The sequence below is a fragment of the Aedes aegypti genome, chromosome 2, assembly GCF_002204515.2.
Source record: "Aedes aegypti strain LVP_AGWG chromosome 2, AaegL5.0 Primary Assembly, whole genome shotgun sequence".
In the NCBI taxonomy this organism is placed as follows: domain Eukaryota; kingdom Metazoa; phylum Arthropoda; class Insecta; order Diptera; family Culicidae; genus Aedes; species Aedes aegypti.
In genome coordinates this window covers 204,261,784-204,276,663 of record NC_035108.1, presented here as the reverse complement: position 1 = coordinate 204,276,663, position 14,880 = coordinate 204,261,784, and the positions used below count along the sequence as shown (strand labels likewise).

Genomic DNA, 14,880 nt, shown 5'->3' with positions numbered 1-14,880 from the left:
ATAATTTCTCTAATAATTCTTTGTAAAATTTTTCAAGAATTTCCTAACTTCTACAAGATTTTTTCCATAGATTTCCATGGAATATTATCCAAGATTTCCAAATGCGCTCTCGGGCTAGGCATTGGATATATATAGAAAGCGTTGTGTTTGGATGGGCATCTAATTCTTCCGAAAGAGGTGCACTTTGCGAAAAAGGACCACGTGATTATTGAGCTAAAATCGAATTCAGGTTAACTTCTGCGTTCATGAGTCCTCTCATGGCGTAGGGGTAACGCGCCCTAACTGGAGATCAGGGAGTCGTGAGTTCGATTCTCACTGAAAAGACGTGTAACTTTTTCGCAAAATTTCACATCAATTTGTCCATTTAATCCAATTGCATACTATATGTAATGTTTAGCTTTTCGGTAGTTGTCAAGATTTCCAGCCAAAGCAGCTAAAATTGAATCAATAACTTCTTCCTCCAAGAATTTCTAAGGGTTTTATACAAAATTGCCTTTTATAATTCATACAAGATTTCAACTAGGGATTTCTCTAAAGATACCTTCAGTAATTGCTCTAGAGATTTCTTCTAAGGTTTCTACAGAATATTCCTTCAGCAGTTCTTTGAGATTTTATCAAGTAAGTCTCTAATTTTTTTCAGGAATATCTTCAGGGAAATACCAAGGATTTGTTTCTGAAAAATAAATCCGTGAGGTATTTCTAAAGAAAATCGTAAAGTAACTCCTGATAAAACTAGTGTTAGCTTTGAAGTAACCGTCAATGAACAAGGATCTCTGGAATAACTCCTTCTTCTCTCCTGTGAAAATATATCTGGTGGACAAAAAATCTAAGTTATATCTGAGAAAATTACTGAAGGAAGTAGCTTTGAAGTTCTCAAGGATTTTTTAGAGCAGAAATTCTGTAGAAATTCTTCTAAATATCCTTTGAAAATCTGATACGAAATTATTGAAGAGCCTGTTTGACCCGTTATAGTCACTGAAGGTTTCTCTGGAGCCTATAAAATGTTGCATCTAGATTGAATGCAAGCAAAATAAGGAAAAAAGAAGCTTTGGAGACTATTTTGGTTAAAATGGAGGCTTTAGAGATTTCCCATTAAAAAAAGAGACTTTTTAAAGACTTGCATTAAAATAGGGAGTCTCTTAAAAAAACCTGCTACCAGCCCTGTCTCTATCAGAAGGCCGGCTCCAAAGGCACGTTTCCCCACCAGTTGGCTGTCTCTAGGATCATTCATTGGATAAACTTGTGTTATCAATCATATACATAAAAAATAATATCCCTTATATTTATACACCTTTTAAATAAATTTTTACTTAACAAATTTGACAAAAATAGACCAAACGTCTTGTCTTTACAACCAGTGAGATTTTTCCATTTTCTCAAATAACAAATTGATTAACAACAAATTCCTTGACTTGATAAAAAGTGTAAACTAACAAGTTACCGTAAGAATAAATAAACAAATTACAAATCAAAAAACAAAAATTCTGTGAATTTGTGTGGTTTTTTTTTCTTGCACCGAAGTGACCCAGCTAATACCAACATTCGATTCTTAAAAAACGTTTCATCGCGCAGAAATTCCTTCAAATATATCACTGGAATTTCTTCAACAATTCTTAAAAACAGAAATCTTTCAGAAAACTGTAATGATCTGCTTTAGATATTACTTACTAAAAGCTACTTCCAGAACTTTCTTCGGCAATTCTGAATCAGCCAAGAACTTTTAGAGAGTCTGCTTAAGGAGTTCTCTAAGGATTCCCTTGAAAATTGTCGTGTCTTTCATCCTTCATAAGAATAGTAGAATATTCTCGACCTTTTCATCATTGTCGTTTTTGTTTTTAGAAACTTGATCAGTGATTAAAACGTAAACAAACCAACTTAAAGCAAATTGTAGTTCGATCGAAATTGGGGGTTGAAAATGTGATTCAGAACGGGTTTTTCCATTTCCAACTCAGGCTCAAAAACGAATTCAAAGTATGGGAAAGCAAGATAAACATAAATAAGATGCGTCAAAATTTCTTCGAGTTTTGTGTTTTTTTTTATTTACAGTTAAATCTCCATAAGTCGATGTTCCATAACTGGATATCAACTAATGGATGAATACTAAACCAAAATTTAATGATCTTCTAAAATAGCTTTCCAATACATTCCTGTTCCATGACACGATATTCCCATGAGTCGGTAGTCCCTTCATTACAACTGTGATTTCGAAAGAACTTGAAAAAAGCTCGCTTTTCATACACAGCTCGAGCGAGGTGGCGCTGGCGATGACTGAATGGGCGACTGCTCTTGAGTTTTAAAAAAAGACGTAAGGTCTTCGCGTTTTTTAACGTTTCATGATCATATGAATCATTATGTAAAACATTGTTTTGTATTAAAAAACAGGTTTTTTAGCAACTACCGAAAAGCTAAACATTACATATAATTTGCAATTGGATTAGATGGACAAATTGATGTGAAGATTTGCGAAAAAGTTACACGTCTTCTTAGAGAGAATCGAACTCACGACTCCCCGATCTCTAGTTGGGGAGCGTTACCACTACGCTATGAGAGGACTCATGAACGCAGAAGTTAACCTGAATTCATAATTAAAAACAGGTTTTTAGGTCGTTTTTTTAATAACGCGTTTTTTTGCGGCATCGCGTAAAAAACGGATAAAAACCACACAAAAAAACGCGTAAAAAAATTGTGTAGCATTAAAGTACTATTATAGCAGGTTTCTAATGGTCCCGAAATCATGGTAAATATTCCTCATAGCAATACAAATTTAGTTTTTAACAAACTAAAATGAGAACAGGAAGGGAAAATCTGGTTTATAGAGAAACTGTATTGGTAATATGTAGGGGCCCCTGTAGCATTTAAACCTTTTATCACAGTTATTTTAACAGAACCTCGTGTCATCGAATATCCTGGGGCCCTCTATACCTTGAGCCTGAGTAAGCCGGGAATTGCTTTGGAAACATTTCTATTATGAGGTCTCCAAGCCTTTCAAAATGAGTGTTCGTACTCCAAAGATTACTACGTGACTATTACATAGGTTCATAGATTCATCATGGAGGAGCTTCAGGAATTCTAGAGCTTTGTTCAGGAATACATCCAAAGACTCGTCCAGAGATTATTGTAAAGATTCATCTAATGATTGTCAAAGGAATTCAGTTTGAAAACCTTTCAATGATTTCTCAAGCTGTGTCAAAAGACATTTCTTCGTAATTTGCTTTAGAGAATCGTTCCAACAATGGGATTACTCTGTTAATTCTCCCAGAAATTCTTACAAGATTTTTTAGAAAGCTTTTTTTATGTTCTACAGATTTCTTAAATAAATATCATCTACTAGAGCTAATAACTAGAGAAATATTCCTACAGTAATTCTTCCGAAAAAATATACATAGGTTATTCTAGGGTGAAAAAATATCATGCTGAATTTTTTTGAGGAACCAAACAAGTATTCCTTGAAAAGCCCTGTAATTTTTTTTTCAGTATTACTTTGTGTCATTTTAGAACCACTCCTTCAGGAATTGTCCCACAGATTACCACATGAATTGTTCAATAAAATCTACCAAGGATTATTCCACAAAATCTAACAGGATTTTTAAACAAGGATGCCAAATACAAACATATGCCGGGCTTGAGAAAAGGGATGTCACATTTGAAAAAAAAAAAAACTCCACCAAGAAGACTTCAATTTCTACAAACGACAATGTTTTTTCTTGATAAATCCAAACATTTATTTCTATTAACCTGTATGAAATTAATCTACATCACACTTTGTGTTTGCATATTCAATATATAATTTTATTTTAGGTTCATTCGTATCAAAATGATTATATTAAGCACAAATAAAATGTTTCAGCAAAATATACATGAGGTATTTAAATCATCTGTCCTTACTGTTACCATATACATGGTTTTTTGATTGACTTGAGAAAAAAACTGCTGAACTGATTGAGTTTAGTGAGTTGACAATGAACTGTTTTTTTTACATCAAGCATATTAACTTGCATCTACTAAAAACTTTTCTAAATATATGTTCACTCGTTTTTATAGAGTAGTTCGGATTAACACGCTTTTCGTCACAATTCATATTTTTGATTCACTTTTATGCTTTCTTAGATTCAGTGAGCACAGGCTACAGATGTAATCCTACATAAAAAAAACGCGACAAGGTCGTTATATAGAACAAGCGTATTGCGGAATATATCAGAATATATATTTTTTTATATTTGGACAACAGGGCTAAAGGACAGAAGGTCGAGAGGCAAAAGAGAAAAAGAGAAGGGACAAAAAACGAAAATCTTTTCAAAAGAAGGGAAAATTTCCCATCATGCAATCATGTACGAACTCTTGTCCTCAAGTCCTTCCTTGAAATACTATGTCGCTTAGGGACAATCTCTTAAGTGAAACAATTGGAAATAGTCAACAGGATCAAGTTTGAATCAAAATTATCGCCAAAGCTACTGATAAAAACCATAAAAACGTGAAGGCCGCAGTTACGCTCCTATTGAATCCGATCCAATTATCTGCGAGCAAACATTATATATAACGTCCCTGGTTTATCAGGTTACATCTAAGATGTCCTACAATACATTGTTTTTATAATTCGACACTTCATCACGGTACGATATTTTTTAAATAATTCATGGCGGCTATCAGTTGGCGAGTAGCTCTCATTTCTCCTGCTGAACAAGAAGGTATTAGAAACTTAGTTCTCTCTGGAAACCTGAAACAAATATATTTATTTGGGAGACTTGCCACCCGAGAGTGGAAAGAAACAGCCTTTCATCGCCGCAGTATCTGTCCAGCTTTTTATGACACATACCTCAACCAAAGACGAAATAACGGCATAGTAGTCAGGCTCAGAATTGGTATCACTTCTAGTACTACATTCGATCCATTGATAGTACCTTATAACTTTGACAGATTGCAATACACGTTTTCTTGGCGTTTAAGATTTCGATCTACTACTACACGTACCATAAAGCTTTGGGCTGATGTAAGCGACAAGAACGCCTTTATTTCGTTTTTGGTTCAACCACACTACATTTGAAATAATAACCTAAAGAATATAATTCTGCCAGCAGTGTGGAACTAGACAACATACTTATACTTAGATACTTCAAAGTCAGCTTTCGATAGTGATGTATAAGATAGTGGTTTACTTTCGATATCAAAACATAATACCGGTACCTAATAGGTGAATGATCCAATGAAGACTTGCTAAACACGATACATTGTGGTTTAAGTGATAAAACAGCCTAATCTACTACAGGGTTCGGTTTTCTTTATCAAGTTGGATTGTGGGACTGTGTTTTTCATTCATCCTTTTCTGGTTTTATCCTCTGACGACTGTTGGATTGGCGAATTTGTTGCCGCAGTTGCGCTGTTTTGAGACGAGCCATAAGTTGGGTAGATTGATACAGCCAGCTTCCCTGTAAAGTAATAAGGCGATGTTTGAGTTTTGATATTCATTAAGTTATTATATTATTAGGAAAATAAATTAAACCATTTTACGTCACATACAAACTGTTCGTAGAATCAAGAATATTGATTATGTGGGGACGGACCTGGTGTAGTGGTTAGAACACTCGCGTCTCACGCCGAGGACTTGCCCAGACAACCAGAATGTACGTATAACGCAATCACCTGGAGGCTTTGTATGTGCAACATTTCACTTATAAGATGTCGCGAAAAGGCCTTCTACGCACAAAAGTGGAGGCGATATGCGTACATACATTATGTGATGAATAATAACATACATTGCGAGTGTATAAATTTTCTACCGAACTAACCTGTGATCTTATCCGACTTAACTTATGATAACAAATGTTGATTTGACAGCTGCTACGGAGTGATCCGATTTTGTTTGTACGAGTGTACGAGACGAAACAAAATGTACAAGTGAACTCAGAAAAGAAGTGTTTTATGCGAGGAAGGTCATCAATCTGACGAGTTTATCCACGGTGTTTTGCGGGTTTGATGTAATTAGTATGAATAAACGATTTGTAACGTGAACTTTCATGCGATTTCTGGTTGTCTGGGTGGGATCGAATCCCATCCCCGACATAGTCACTTATGACGTAAAAAGTTATAGTGACGACTTCCTTCGGAAGGGAAGTAAAGCCGTTGGTCCCGAGATGAACTAGCCCAGGGCTAAAAATCTCGTTAATAAAGTCAAACCAACCAACCAATATTGATTATTGTTTTGAAATGCACTTGGATATTCTTTTTGATTCTACAATCCAAGTCTTGAGCTCTTGAGAAATTAAAATTGTTCTCTTATGGCGTTTTCGGTTTTAAACCTGGGGTCAGGTCTGACCCAACTCGAAATTCGAGTGTACGAAGGTACGGTGCTGCCATCTGGGAAAAGTTTGCTCGATGCGTGAAGCGTTGAAAATATTTTTTATATTATTTTTTTTTTTCTCAATATGCTGCTGATTCTATAGTTGATCAATAGTCTAACCCCATACACTTAACAGAATTTAATTAAAAAGTGTTTTGATTTTTTTGAAGCATTTGAAAATTGACTTCCTATGCTTTGCCATGTAAAATAATCGGAGCTTCACGCATAGGGTCAACTGTGGTAATTACCTTCGTAGATGCGAATAAACTAACGAAAACGGATCCAGGTTCAAGTCAACTGTGGCATTTCTACATTCGAACTGTCAGCCACACTATTTCATCAAATTCTACTTTTTTGAGCATTAACCCTCTAATACCCAACCCCGCCTTTAGACGGGGTACACTTTGCAAATTTGTGTATTTTTTTGTAGCTCGAAAATAAAAATGATTTTATTTTTGGTTTAAACCTTGGCTCATAACACGCATATTAGGGAAGTTCTTTATGACTTTTGAAACAATTTTGAATTTTTGAAAAATATTTGAAAAATTGTATTCTTATATAACCTATAATTAACCTATAATTCTCAACATGGATATCTTTTTTTTTTAATAATGCAAGTGAGGATCCTGGAAGAAACCCATGTGCATTTGTATCCGCATTCTGAGCAGGATTTTTATGAAATCAGTACCGTAAAATGGGGTGTTAAGGACTCGTGGGGTTTTAAGGGATTGAACTTTCCCATCAAGATTGACAAATCACAAAAACGTCGAAAGTCGATATATCAGTCATCTGCAATGTTAGTTTCGTTCGGAGGATTGTGAGCTGCATCATGTGATAGACGATGTCTATTAAAACATCAAAACATTTTTGATCGAATTTTATAGGCAAAATACATTTAACTACAAAACTATGAAACAATATTGAGAAAAATATGTGAATAACTTAGAACATAAGTATATTTAATTGAGATCACAACGCAGACAAAAACTTTTGAAAATTTTATCTAGATTTCGACTTTTAATATTTCTTATGGAAAAAGTCTCTTTTTGAAAATAAGTGGGGTGTTAGGGGATTATCTTTTCTACTTTTTCCAAGTTACAAAACTCATTCGATTTATGCTATGATATATATCAAAATAAACTTTTGGCTTATTCCGTGAAGTAAAACTGCGTTGTAAAACTTAAGGGGTGTATTTTGTTTGTTACTGGATATCACAAAAATGTCTAATCTCGAAAATCGGTAAGACTGGTAGGGAAATCTTGATAACAACGTATTAGAGTAAATATGAGATTTTTCTTGAAACTATTTCCAAAACTTGTTCGATTACACTGGTAAAATGTTTGGAAAGTTTGAATGATTCTTTTTATAGTGGTAATCCTATGAAGCGGTTAATAATACTAATATTTTGTCATTTCTCAGAGTCTATAAATGGAGAGTTGCGCGAAGATTGAAAACAAATCTACCTATCGATCTATCAAACCGTCTGTCTACCTATCGAACAGACCAGCAAAAATAGGGGCGATTTTCAAAGACGAAGGAGTAGCAGTATTTTTTTTACCATGCCACTGGGTGTTGCATGCAAATACTTTGTTTAGTGTAGTGTTTTATTTACAGGGCAAATTGGCCATTTCCTCTATTGAAACTAAAAGCTTGTTGAAATTATCCTTATAATTTTACGATGTATTGATAGTTTCCAAATAGGATTAATAACTATAAAAGATTTAGCAGTTAAAATAAAACGGTTAGCGTTTGCAGGAGTTCCAAGTTCAATAATACTGATGTATAATCTGATTAAGGTTGAACATAACTTATAAAATGGATTGAATGCATCAAAGTTATTGACCAAAAAGATTATTTGTTGTTGTTGGAAAAATATGGGTTTATTTGCAAAACTCAAATTCCTTAACACCCCATTTTGAATTTCTGTGAAAAATCACACATTTTCATGATTATCTCAGAAATCTGTCATAGGATCCTCATAATTGTATTCGGCTTTTGATATACACGACGAGAGAATGGTAGGGCTGTCCTTTGTTCGATTATTGACATACTAGAAGTTGCTTGAAATTCGTGTCAAAAAATTTTTTCATCCCTTAACACCCCATTTTACGGTAATCATTCTTACATAGGTCAGAATAGCTTTTTCAAATGACTCTGGGAACAATTCTCACAGAATCCTGGGGAAGATTATTAAAAAGCACACTGAGTATCTTATGTTTAGTGAGCATAATTCTCAATTTTACATATCTTTGTTTCAATTTACCCAAAACAAAATGTTGAAATTGCTTGGCCCATCTCACAATATTGGATTCTACTGAAACTTTCACAGTGACTTCTTGGGGGGGTTATAATCATAAAATGTGGGGGTGTACCCAAAGATTTTCCCAGTTAAATAATTATGGGCCACCCTAACCTATTTGCAGAACAATTCTTACGCAATTAAAATGTAGAACTTCCGTTTCCATCAAATGATCTAGTTCATGAAACCCAAAAGTTACTTACCACCATCAGCATACAGTTGAGCAATATCGGCACAGAAAATACTATCGATATAAATAGGCCTTTGTCGTCGAAATATTGCTGTTTCGAAAAAATCCTCCAATTCACGGCAGCGTATTCGTTAATGCTTTCGGAGAAGTAAACCATCAATACTGAAAAAAGGAAAATCTACTAAGTGATCTGACCATACAGAAGCTATTCAATGATAGTATACTTACACAACACAAAAAACAGGAAGACTTGAAAATTGCCACAATTCCGGGTCAGCAGTGCAGTCGAGGTAATGCAGACATGAAATGCTATCAATCCGATAAGCCATGGATCGTACCAGTCAATCTGAAAATTGCAAATACAACAGAAACTAGATTAAAACGGAGCTCGCTGCCCTTTATTAAATCTTCCTGGCAGGCCCACAATGCATTTCCGCGTCCAAAATGTTTGCCATCCATTGCAAAACGCAAGCAAGGAATGGGCTAGTTGCACTTCTCCCTTGACCTTGCTAAATGGCTTTAAGTGAAACTGCTGAAGAAGATGCAACTCAATTATATCATCGTAGAGGCTCTAGGTACTTACGCTCTGCAAAAATGTAACAAATCCTTTAATTTCATTAATTTCAATGAAATTTGGATCGATCATCCTGAACCACCGTCAAATTTACGCCTAAACACTAGAATCACACACTTTTTCGGGCTGAAAGGTTATCACATTAACTACTAGCAGTAAGCGTCTGTTTATCAATTAAATAAACAATGATAAATTTATCATTAATTAAGTTAGTTGATTATTTTACAACAAAAAGATCCTCCTTTTTTGAGGGACTTTCTGTTTACGTTTCCTTTGCGGGCGCTCTGATGTCTCTGATGTTCCTCTCTTCGCTGCATCAGCGCGATGCATCGATTTTTGACAGTTCGGTCGAATAGACCCCTGAGGCGGCACTCATCGGGTTATTCACAGTGCAAAAATTTCGAGCAGTTTTCTGGTTGCAACGGGGATTCGCTTAGCGTTTGACATCTTCCCGGTCAACCAGTGAGTGATTTTCGATAGCGATCAATATCGATTCGTTTTCGTTGGCGATCGCCATCGCGGGACAAAGATCTATAAAGAAATTGTAACAATGGTTGCACGGGTTCTCCTGACATTCGAGTGTTTTTTTTTTAGTTTGGTTCATTGGGCTTATTCACATATTTCATAACGCTTAAATTGACCATTGTGGATACTTACCCACCTCTACTATTTTTGTATGAGCCATAACAACGGTACCATCAACCATCGTGTCATTCGGACCTCCAACGAGCGAATCCCCACTGTAAAGAAAAGTATCGAACAAGCGAATTGTGATTGAGTGTGTACACACTTAGATCAAATTATCGAATTCGGTAATCCATTTACCGAAATCTCAACAACTGAACGATCGGTAATCCGTTCGGTAAACGAGTCGATTACAGATCTTTCGGTAATCCGCATTTTATAGCCCAGCTGTCAAAACAACCGAATTGTCGGTAATCGCTTACCGAAGAACTGTAAACACGGTGCACTGATGATTTTCCTTGGAGCTTTATTTTTTGTGAGGAATAAAAACAACGAAGACGAACGTTCGTGATTGTACTTCTTTATTTTATAAGTGAAATAGACATCATATATAGTCATTCTCATGAAAGCTGCAGCGGAATATAAAACAGTATAATACATAGACGATCGATGCCACATTTTCTGTCGGAAGCACAAAGCGGGATGCGCACGGGAAACTTCAACGGATGCTGCGGACGCTGACAACAGAACTGCAAAAATTAACTTTAGTTTAGTGATGAACTGTTTATACGCTACCATAAACTCACCTCTATCATAATTATATGCCTAGAAAAGAGATACTGGCACAATTTCATTTCAGACATTTCACGACCAATTCTCGCATAACTTATGATCTCGCCCTAAGAGCCATTGGTAACCATGTGTGTAGCTCGTTGTTTCTAAGCATTTAAATTGAGTTACACATTATTCAACAACGCTATGGTGAAGAAAGGATCATTCTCTACCTGCCAGTGGTGTTGGTTTCGATGTTTATGCATTCATTGACTCAGAAACAACAAAGCTTTTAGGGCGTTATCCCAGATTATGCGAGAATTTAACTGCAACGTCCGGGAGAAAAACGTACACGATTGATTGACGCTGTCATTCGCTCAAATCACTGAAGTCGGTAATCTAATAGACATTTTAGCGATACTTCAGTTGAATATTTTACAGTTTTCGGTGGTACTAAACATTTACAGATTATTCGGTAATTTTTTTGACAGATCGTCTAGAATTCACCCTATTTCGGTAGTTCTGTTTGTAATGAGCTGTCAGAGGCTGCTTAATTACCGAAACATCGGTGTTCTTGTGAATTACTGATTAGTTCGGTAATTTTATTTACCGAACGCGCGTAGTCTGATTGAGTGTGTAGGGTACATTCACAAATTTCATAACGCCAAAAATACCCACCCCTTCGTAATGCTTTTTGTATGAATACTTTTCAAATTTTGTATGAGCTGTAACATCTTAAAGACACCCACCCACCCCCTACAGCGTTATGAAATTTGTGAATGGACCCTGTAAGTGAATGTTACTGGATACAGTTTGAACCACAAAGCATATAGGGTAAGTGTTCCCTTAGTTGTGGTTGTTCCTATAGTTGCGGTACTACCGTTTTCACTGAATTTATTACATTAGCCACACAGCCGACACTGCCAATCGACGAATTGGCTTGTTGATACACGGAATATTTGAAAAGAGCGTTCAAATTGCTTTAAAACTGATGAAATATCACTAAAATTGCTAAAACTGTCCTTGCTTGTACCAATAGTTGCGGTAAAGTGTTCCTATAGTGGAGGATCCCATAAGAAAATCACGGATATCGCAACTATAGGAACACAAATTAAAAATATACCGCAACTAAAGGAACAGTGTATCAATAGTGGAGGTATTATTTTTTACTGACATGCCGTGGGTTACTGCGATGAAATAATTTTTCTCATTAAGTGAATGGTCGTTACTTCCCGTTACAACATTAACATGTACATTAATTGCGCTTCTTGAATTTAGGCGGTCAAATGAAGTTCAAAAGTGCTTAGTACCTCCACTATTGGTACATCTACCCTAGGTTGCGGTGTGTACACGCAGTGAACTAGACTATCGAAATGCATACATTTCCTGAAACTTAACAGATTTTTATAGTCGGTTGAAAATTGTTAGCGCAGTTCTTAATTCTACCATGGCTTCGGTAGATTATACAAGAAAATTTGTTTGCGTGTAGGAAGAACTCGAATTCTGCACTTTTCAGTGTGGGCCATTTCAAGCGTGCATAAGTGAGAGGTGATCCAGCGCTCGTTGTTCGTCAACGTGAAACGTGAGACAGCCGCCAGTGAAATGGTGAATGCGCATCGTTACTTTTTGTAGCTTTGGATTCTCAAGCTCAAGTATTGGAAACCTATCGAAACTTGGTTGTCGATAAATAACTCGAACAATTTGAATTTTTCAAGATTTTTGTGTTAAAGTCTAGTAATCTATGTTTTATTGTAAATAATAGCATTATTTATTAAAGTTAATTCAGTAAAATGAAATCATAATAATTCGCCACATTCAGTAAGCAAGTGAATCGATCAGAGCTAATCTTCCATCCCAGTGTGATAGAAGAGAAGACAAACTCTAAAAGTGATAAGTGCACTCTGTTGATAGAAGTGACGATTATCAAATTTTAGTCAGAAGAAAAAAGTCAATAAAAGAGAGCACACTGCTTTTAAATTTCTGATTAATCTTGTTCGGTACTGGTTTCCATTGAAGGCAGCTCTTTAACGCAATCGACAGTTCAAAATGCGTCCTGCAATTAAGGTTAGATTCGATTAACTTTTTTAACAATGAAAACAAACGGAACCAATTGTTTTTCAGATTGGAATCATCGGAGGCTCCGGATTGGATGACAGTCAGATTCTGGAATCCCGCTCGGAGAAGGTCGTGAGCACTCATTTCGGTAATCCATCGGATGTGCTGATTGAAGGAAAGATCGCCGGGGTAGATTGCGTTCTGCTGGCCCGCCACGGGAGGAATCATTCAATTATGCCCTCGAATGTCAATTATCGGGCAAACATCTGGGCCTTGAAAACGGTCGGATGTACTCACGTAATTGTTTCGACTGCTACCGGTTCCCTCCAGGAGAGAATCCACCCGGGGGATCTGGTTATTCCGGATAACTTTATCGACCGCACAACGAAGCGAGCTCAAACGTTTTACGATGGGAACGACATGCTGGTGGGAGTTTGCCACGTTCCGATGGAACCGGCTTTCTGTAGCCGGACCCGCGAAGTATTGATTGAAACCGCCAAAGAGTTAGGTCTTGTAGGCGTTCATAACAAGGGAACCGTCGTCACCATCGAAGGGCCTCGCTTCTCGAGCAAAGCAGAGAGCAACCTGTTCCGCCAATGGGGTGCCGATTTGGTGAACATGACCTTAGTTCCGGAGGTGGTCTTGGCCAAGGAAGCTGGTCTCTGCTATGCGGCCATTGCAATGGCAACCGATTACGACTGCTGGAGAGATTGTGGGGAAAATGTGAACGTGGCCGATGTTATGGCCACATTTAAGAAGAACGTTACCAAAGTGACTCAGCTGATTACGGCCGTCATTCCGAAGATAGCGGAAATGGATTGGACCGAGACGATTGGGGAGCTGACGAAGACAGTCAACGGAAGCATCATGCTGCCCCATGCATACTAAAGAATATCTACGATTTATCTTGATGGTCAATCTACTGCCCATACTCGCATAACAGTCCCATTTACATAGGAAATCCCATAGAATATGGGACTGTTATGCGAGTATGGGCAGTCTAACTTGCATTTATAATCTAAGCCATATTTCTTTGCACCTTAATCTCGATCAGTCGATGCTAAAAGTGTACCACATGAAAGTGTAATAAAAATAATTGTCGGTATTTATTGGCTTCACATTGAAACTATTTATTCTGTTAGCAGGGAGTTAGAAGGTCGTTTTTTAAAGACTTGATCGCTTTTTTAAAACAAGTCAGCTAGTAAGTCGTTATTTTGACCAAAATATACTCTTACGTCATTTTTTCCCTTATTATGCTTACGGTGAATCCTGGTGCAAAATTCTAAAGGTTTCAGAGGAACTTTTAGAGATTTTTTTTTACTTATTCGTTTATTTAGAAGGCTCAAGCGCCCTAAGGCATTACGGAGCCGAATACTGAATAATCATACAAATAAAATGAACTATTTGCTAATTAATATATTACTGTTTTCGAGGGTTCTTCTTGGGTGGAGATTGCAACTGGTTTTCCACCGGAAGTGTTTGATGATTTTGTGTTTGGTCCTGTTTATATTTCTCCTGTTGGCTTTTTCTCTCCGCTTCACATTTCTCCCAGAGTCTATGAATGGAGAGTTGCGCGAAGAGGCCTTTTCATGTGACAGATCCATCTATGCATTTGTTTACATCGGTGGAGGACCGGTGCTAACACGGGCCTGTCATTTTCATAGAAGAAATGTCAAAGTGCTTCCCGATCAGCTGATTTGAGACGTCATTTGAATAGGCCTATGCTTGTTCTTCTTCGTCTTCAAAAATAGCCCCTCACGGTAGTTTGCGTTTACCCTTTAATGGGTAAAAATTCACCCATTTTCGCTAGAAGTGCCTCTCCACATTTAATGAGTAAACACGGTTTACTCTTTAACGGGTAAAAGTGGTTTCTGTCAATGAATGGGTAAAGTTTTACCCTTTTTTGTTCTCCACGCTCATGATATAAAAAGGGTAAAAATTTACCCATTTTGAGAATGGTCAATGGAGCTATTAAGAATAATGACAATAGGCAAATTTAATGCGCCACCAGCATAGAGGTCGCTAGGTAAGAAGGAGAGAAATGTCATTGAAAATGTTTGTTTACGTCCAAAATTCAATTTTTCGACCCAAAAATTAGCTAATAATCAATTAATTATTAAACTATTATCCATTGGCATAATCATTTTGACCCTCTATTCTTGCGATACGCATGATTTCACAACAAATTTAAC

At 36.6% G+C, this 14,880-nt stretch overlaps 2 protein-coding genes across 3 annotated transcripts; one reads left to right on the top strand and one right to left on the bottom strand.

Annotated features, from left to right (window-relative positions):
- Positions 1-3,798: 3,798 nt before the first annotated feature.
- LOC5575920 (transmembrane protein 18) lies at positions 3,799-9,714 on the bottom strand. Its single transcript, XM_001655861.2, has 4 exons — positions 9,407-9,714; positions 9,052-9,169; positions 8,837-8,985; positions 3,799-5,423 (listed from the first exon to the last, which is right to left on the bottom strand). Exons 1-4 carry the CDS (start codon positions 9,467-9,469, stop codon positions 5,307-5,309), a joined length of 447 nt encoding a protein of 148 aa, XP_001655911.1. The 5' UTR covers positions 9,470-9,714; the 3' UTR covers positions 3,799-5,306.
- A 2,565-nt stretch (positions 9,715-12,279) lies between these two features.
- Positions 12,280-13,814, top strand: LOC5575922 (S-methyl-5'-thioadenosine phosphorylase). Of its 2 annotated transcripts, XM_021843760.1 has the most exons (3): positions 12,280-12,697; positions 12,755-13,601; positions 13,687-13,814. In XM_021843760.1, the coding sequence occupies exons 1-2, from the start codon at positions 12,680-12,682 to the stop codon at positions 13,574-13,576; spliced, it is 840 nt and encodes a 279-aa protein (XP_021699452.1). In that variant the 5' UTR covers positions 12,280-12,679; the 3' UTR covers positions 13,577-13,601; positions 13,687-13,814. The 2 variants fall into 2 exon arrangements, with proteins under 2 accessions (XP_021699452.1, XP_001655913.1); XM_001655863.2 differs by having other exon boundaries at positions 12,755-13,814.
- The last annotated feature ends 1,066 nt before the right edge of the window (positions 13,815-14,880 follow it).

Coding starts and splice junctions, on each gene's coding strand:
- LOC5575920 (XM_001655861.2), bottom strand. CDS start 9,469: ATGATCGATCCAAATTTCATTGAAATTAATGAAATTAAAGGATTTGTT. Junction 9,170..9,406: donor TTGTTACATTTTTGCAGAGC/GTAAGTACCTAG, acceptor TGCAATTTTCAG/ATTGACTGGTACGATCCATG. Junction 5,424..8,836: donor TCAACTGTATGCTGATGGTG/GTAAGTAACTTT, acceptor ATTACTTTACAG/GGAAGCTGGCTGTATCAATC.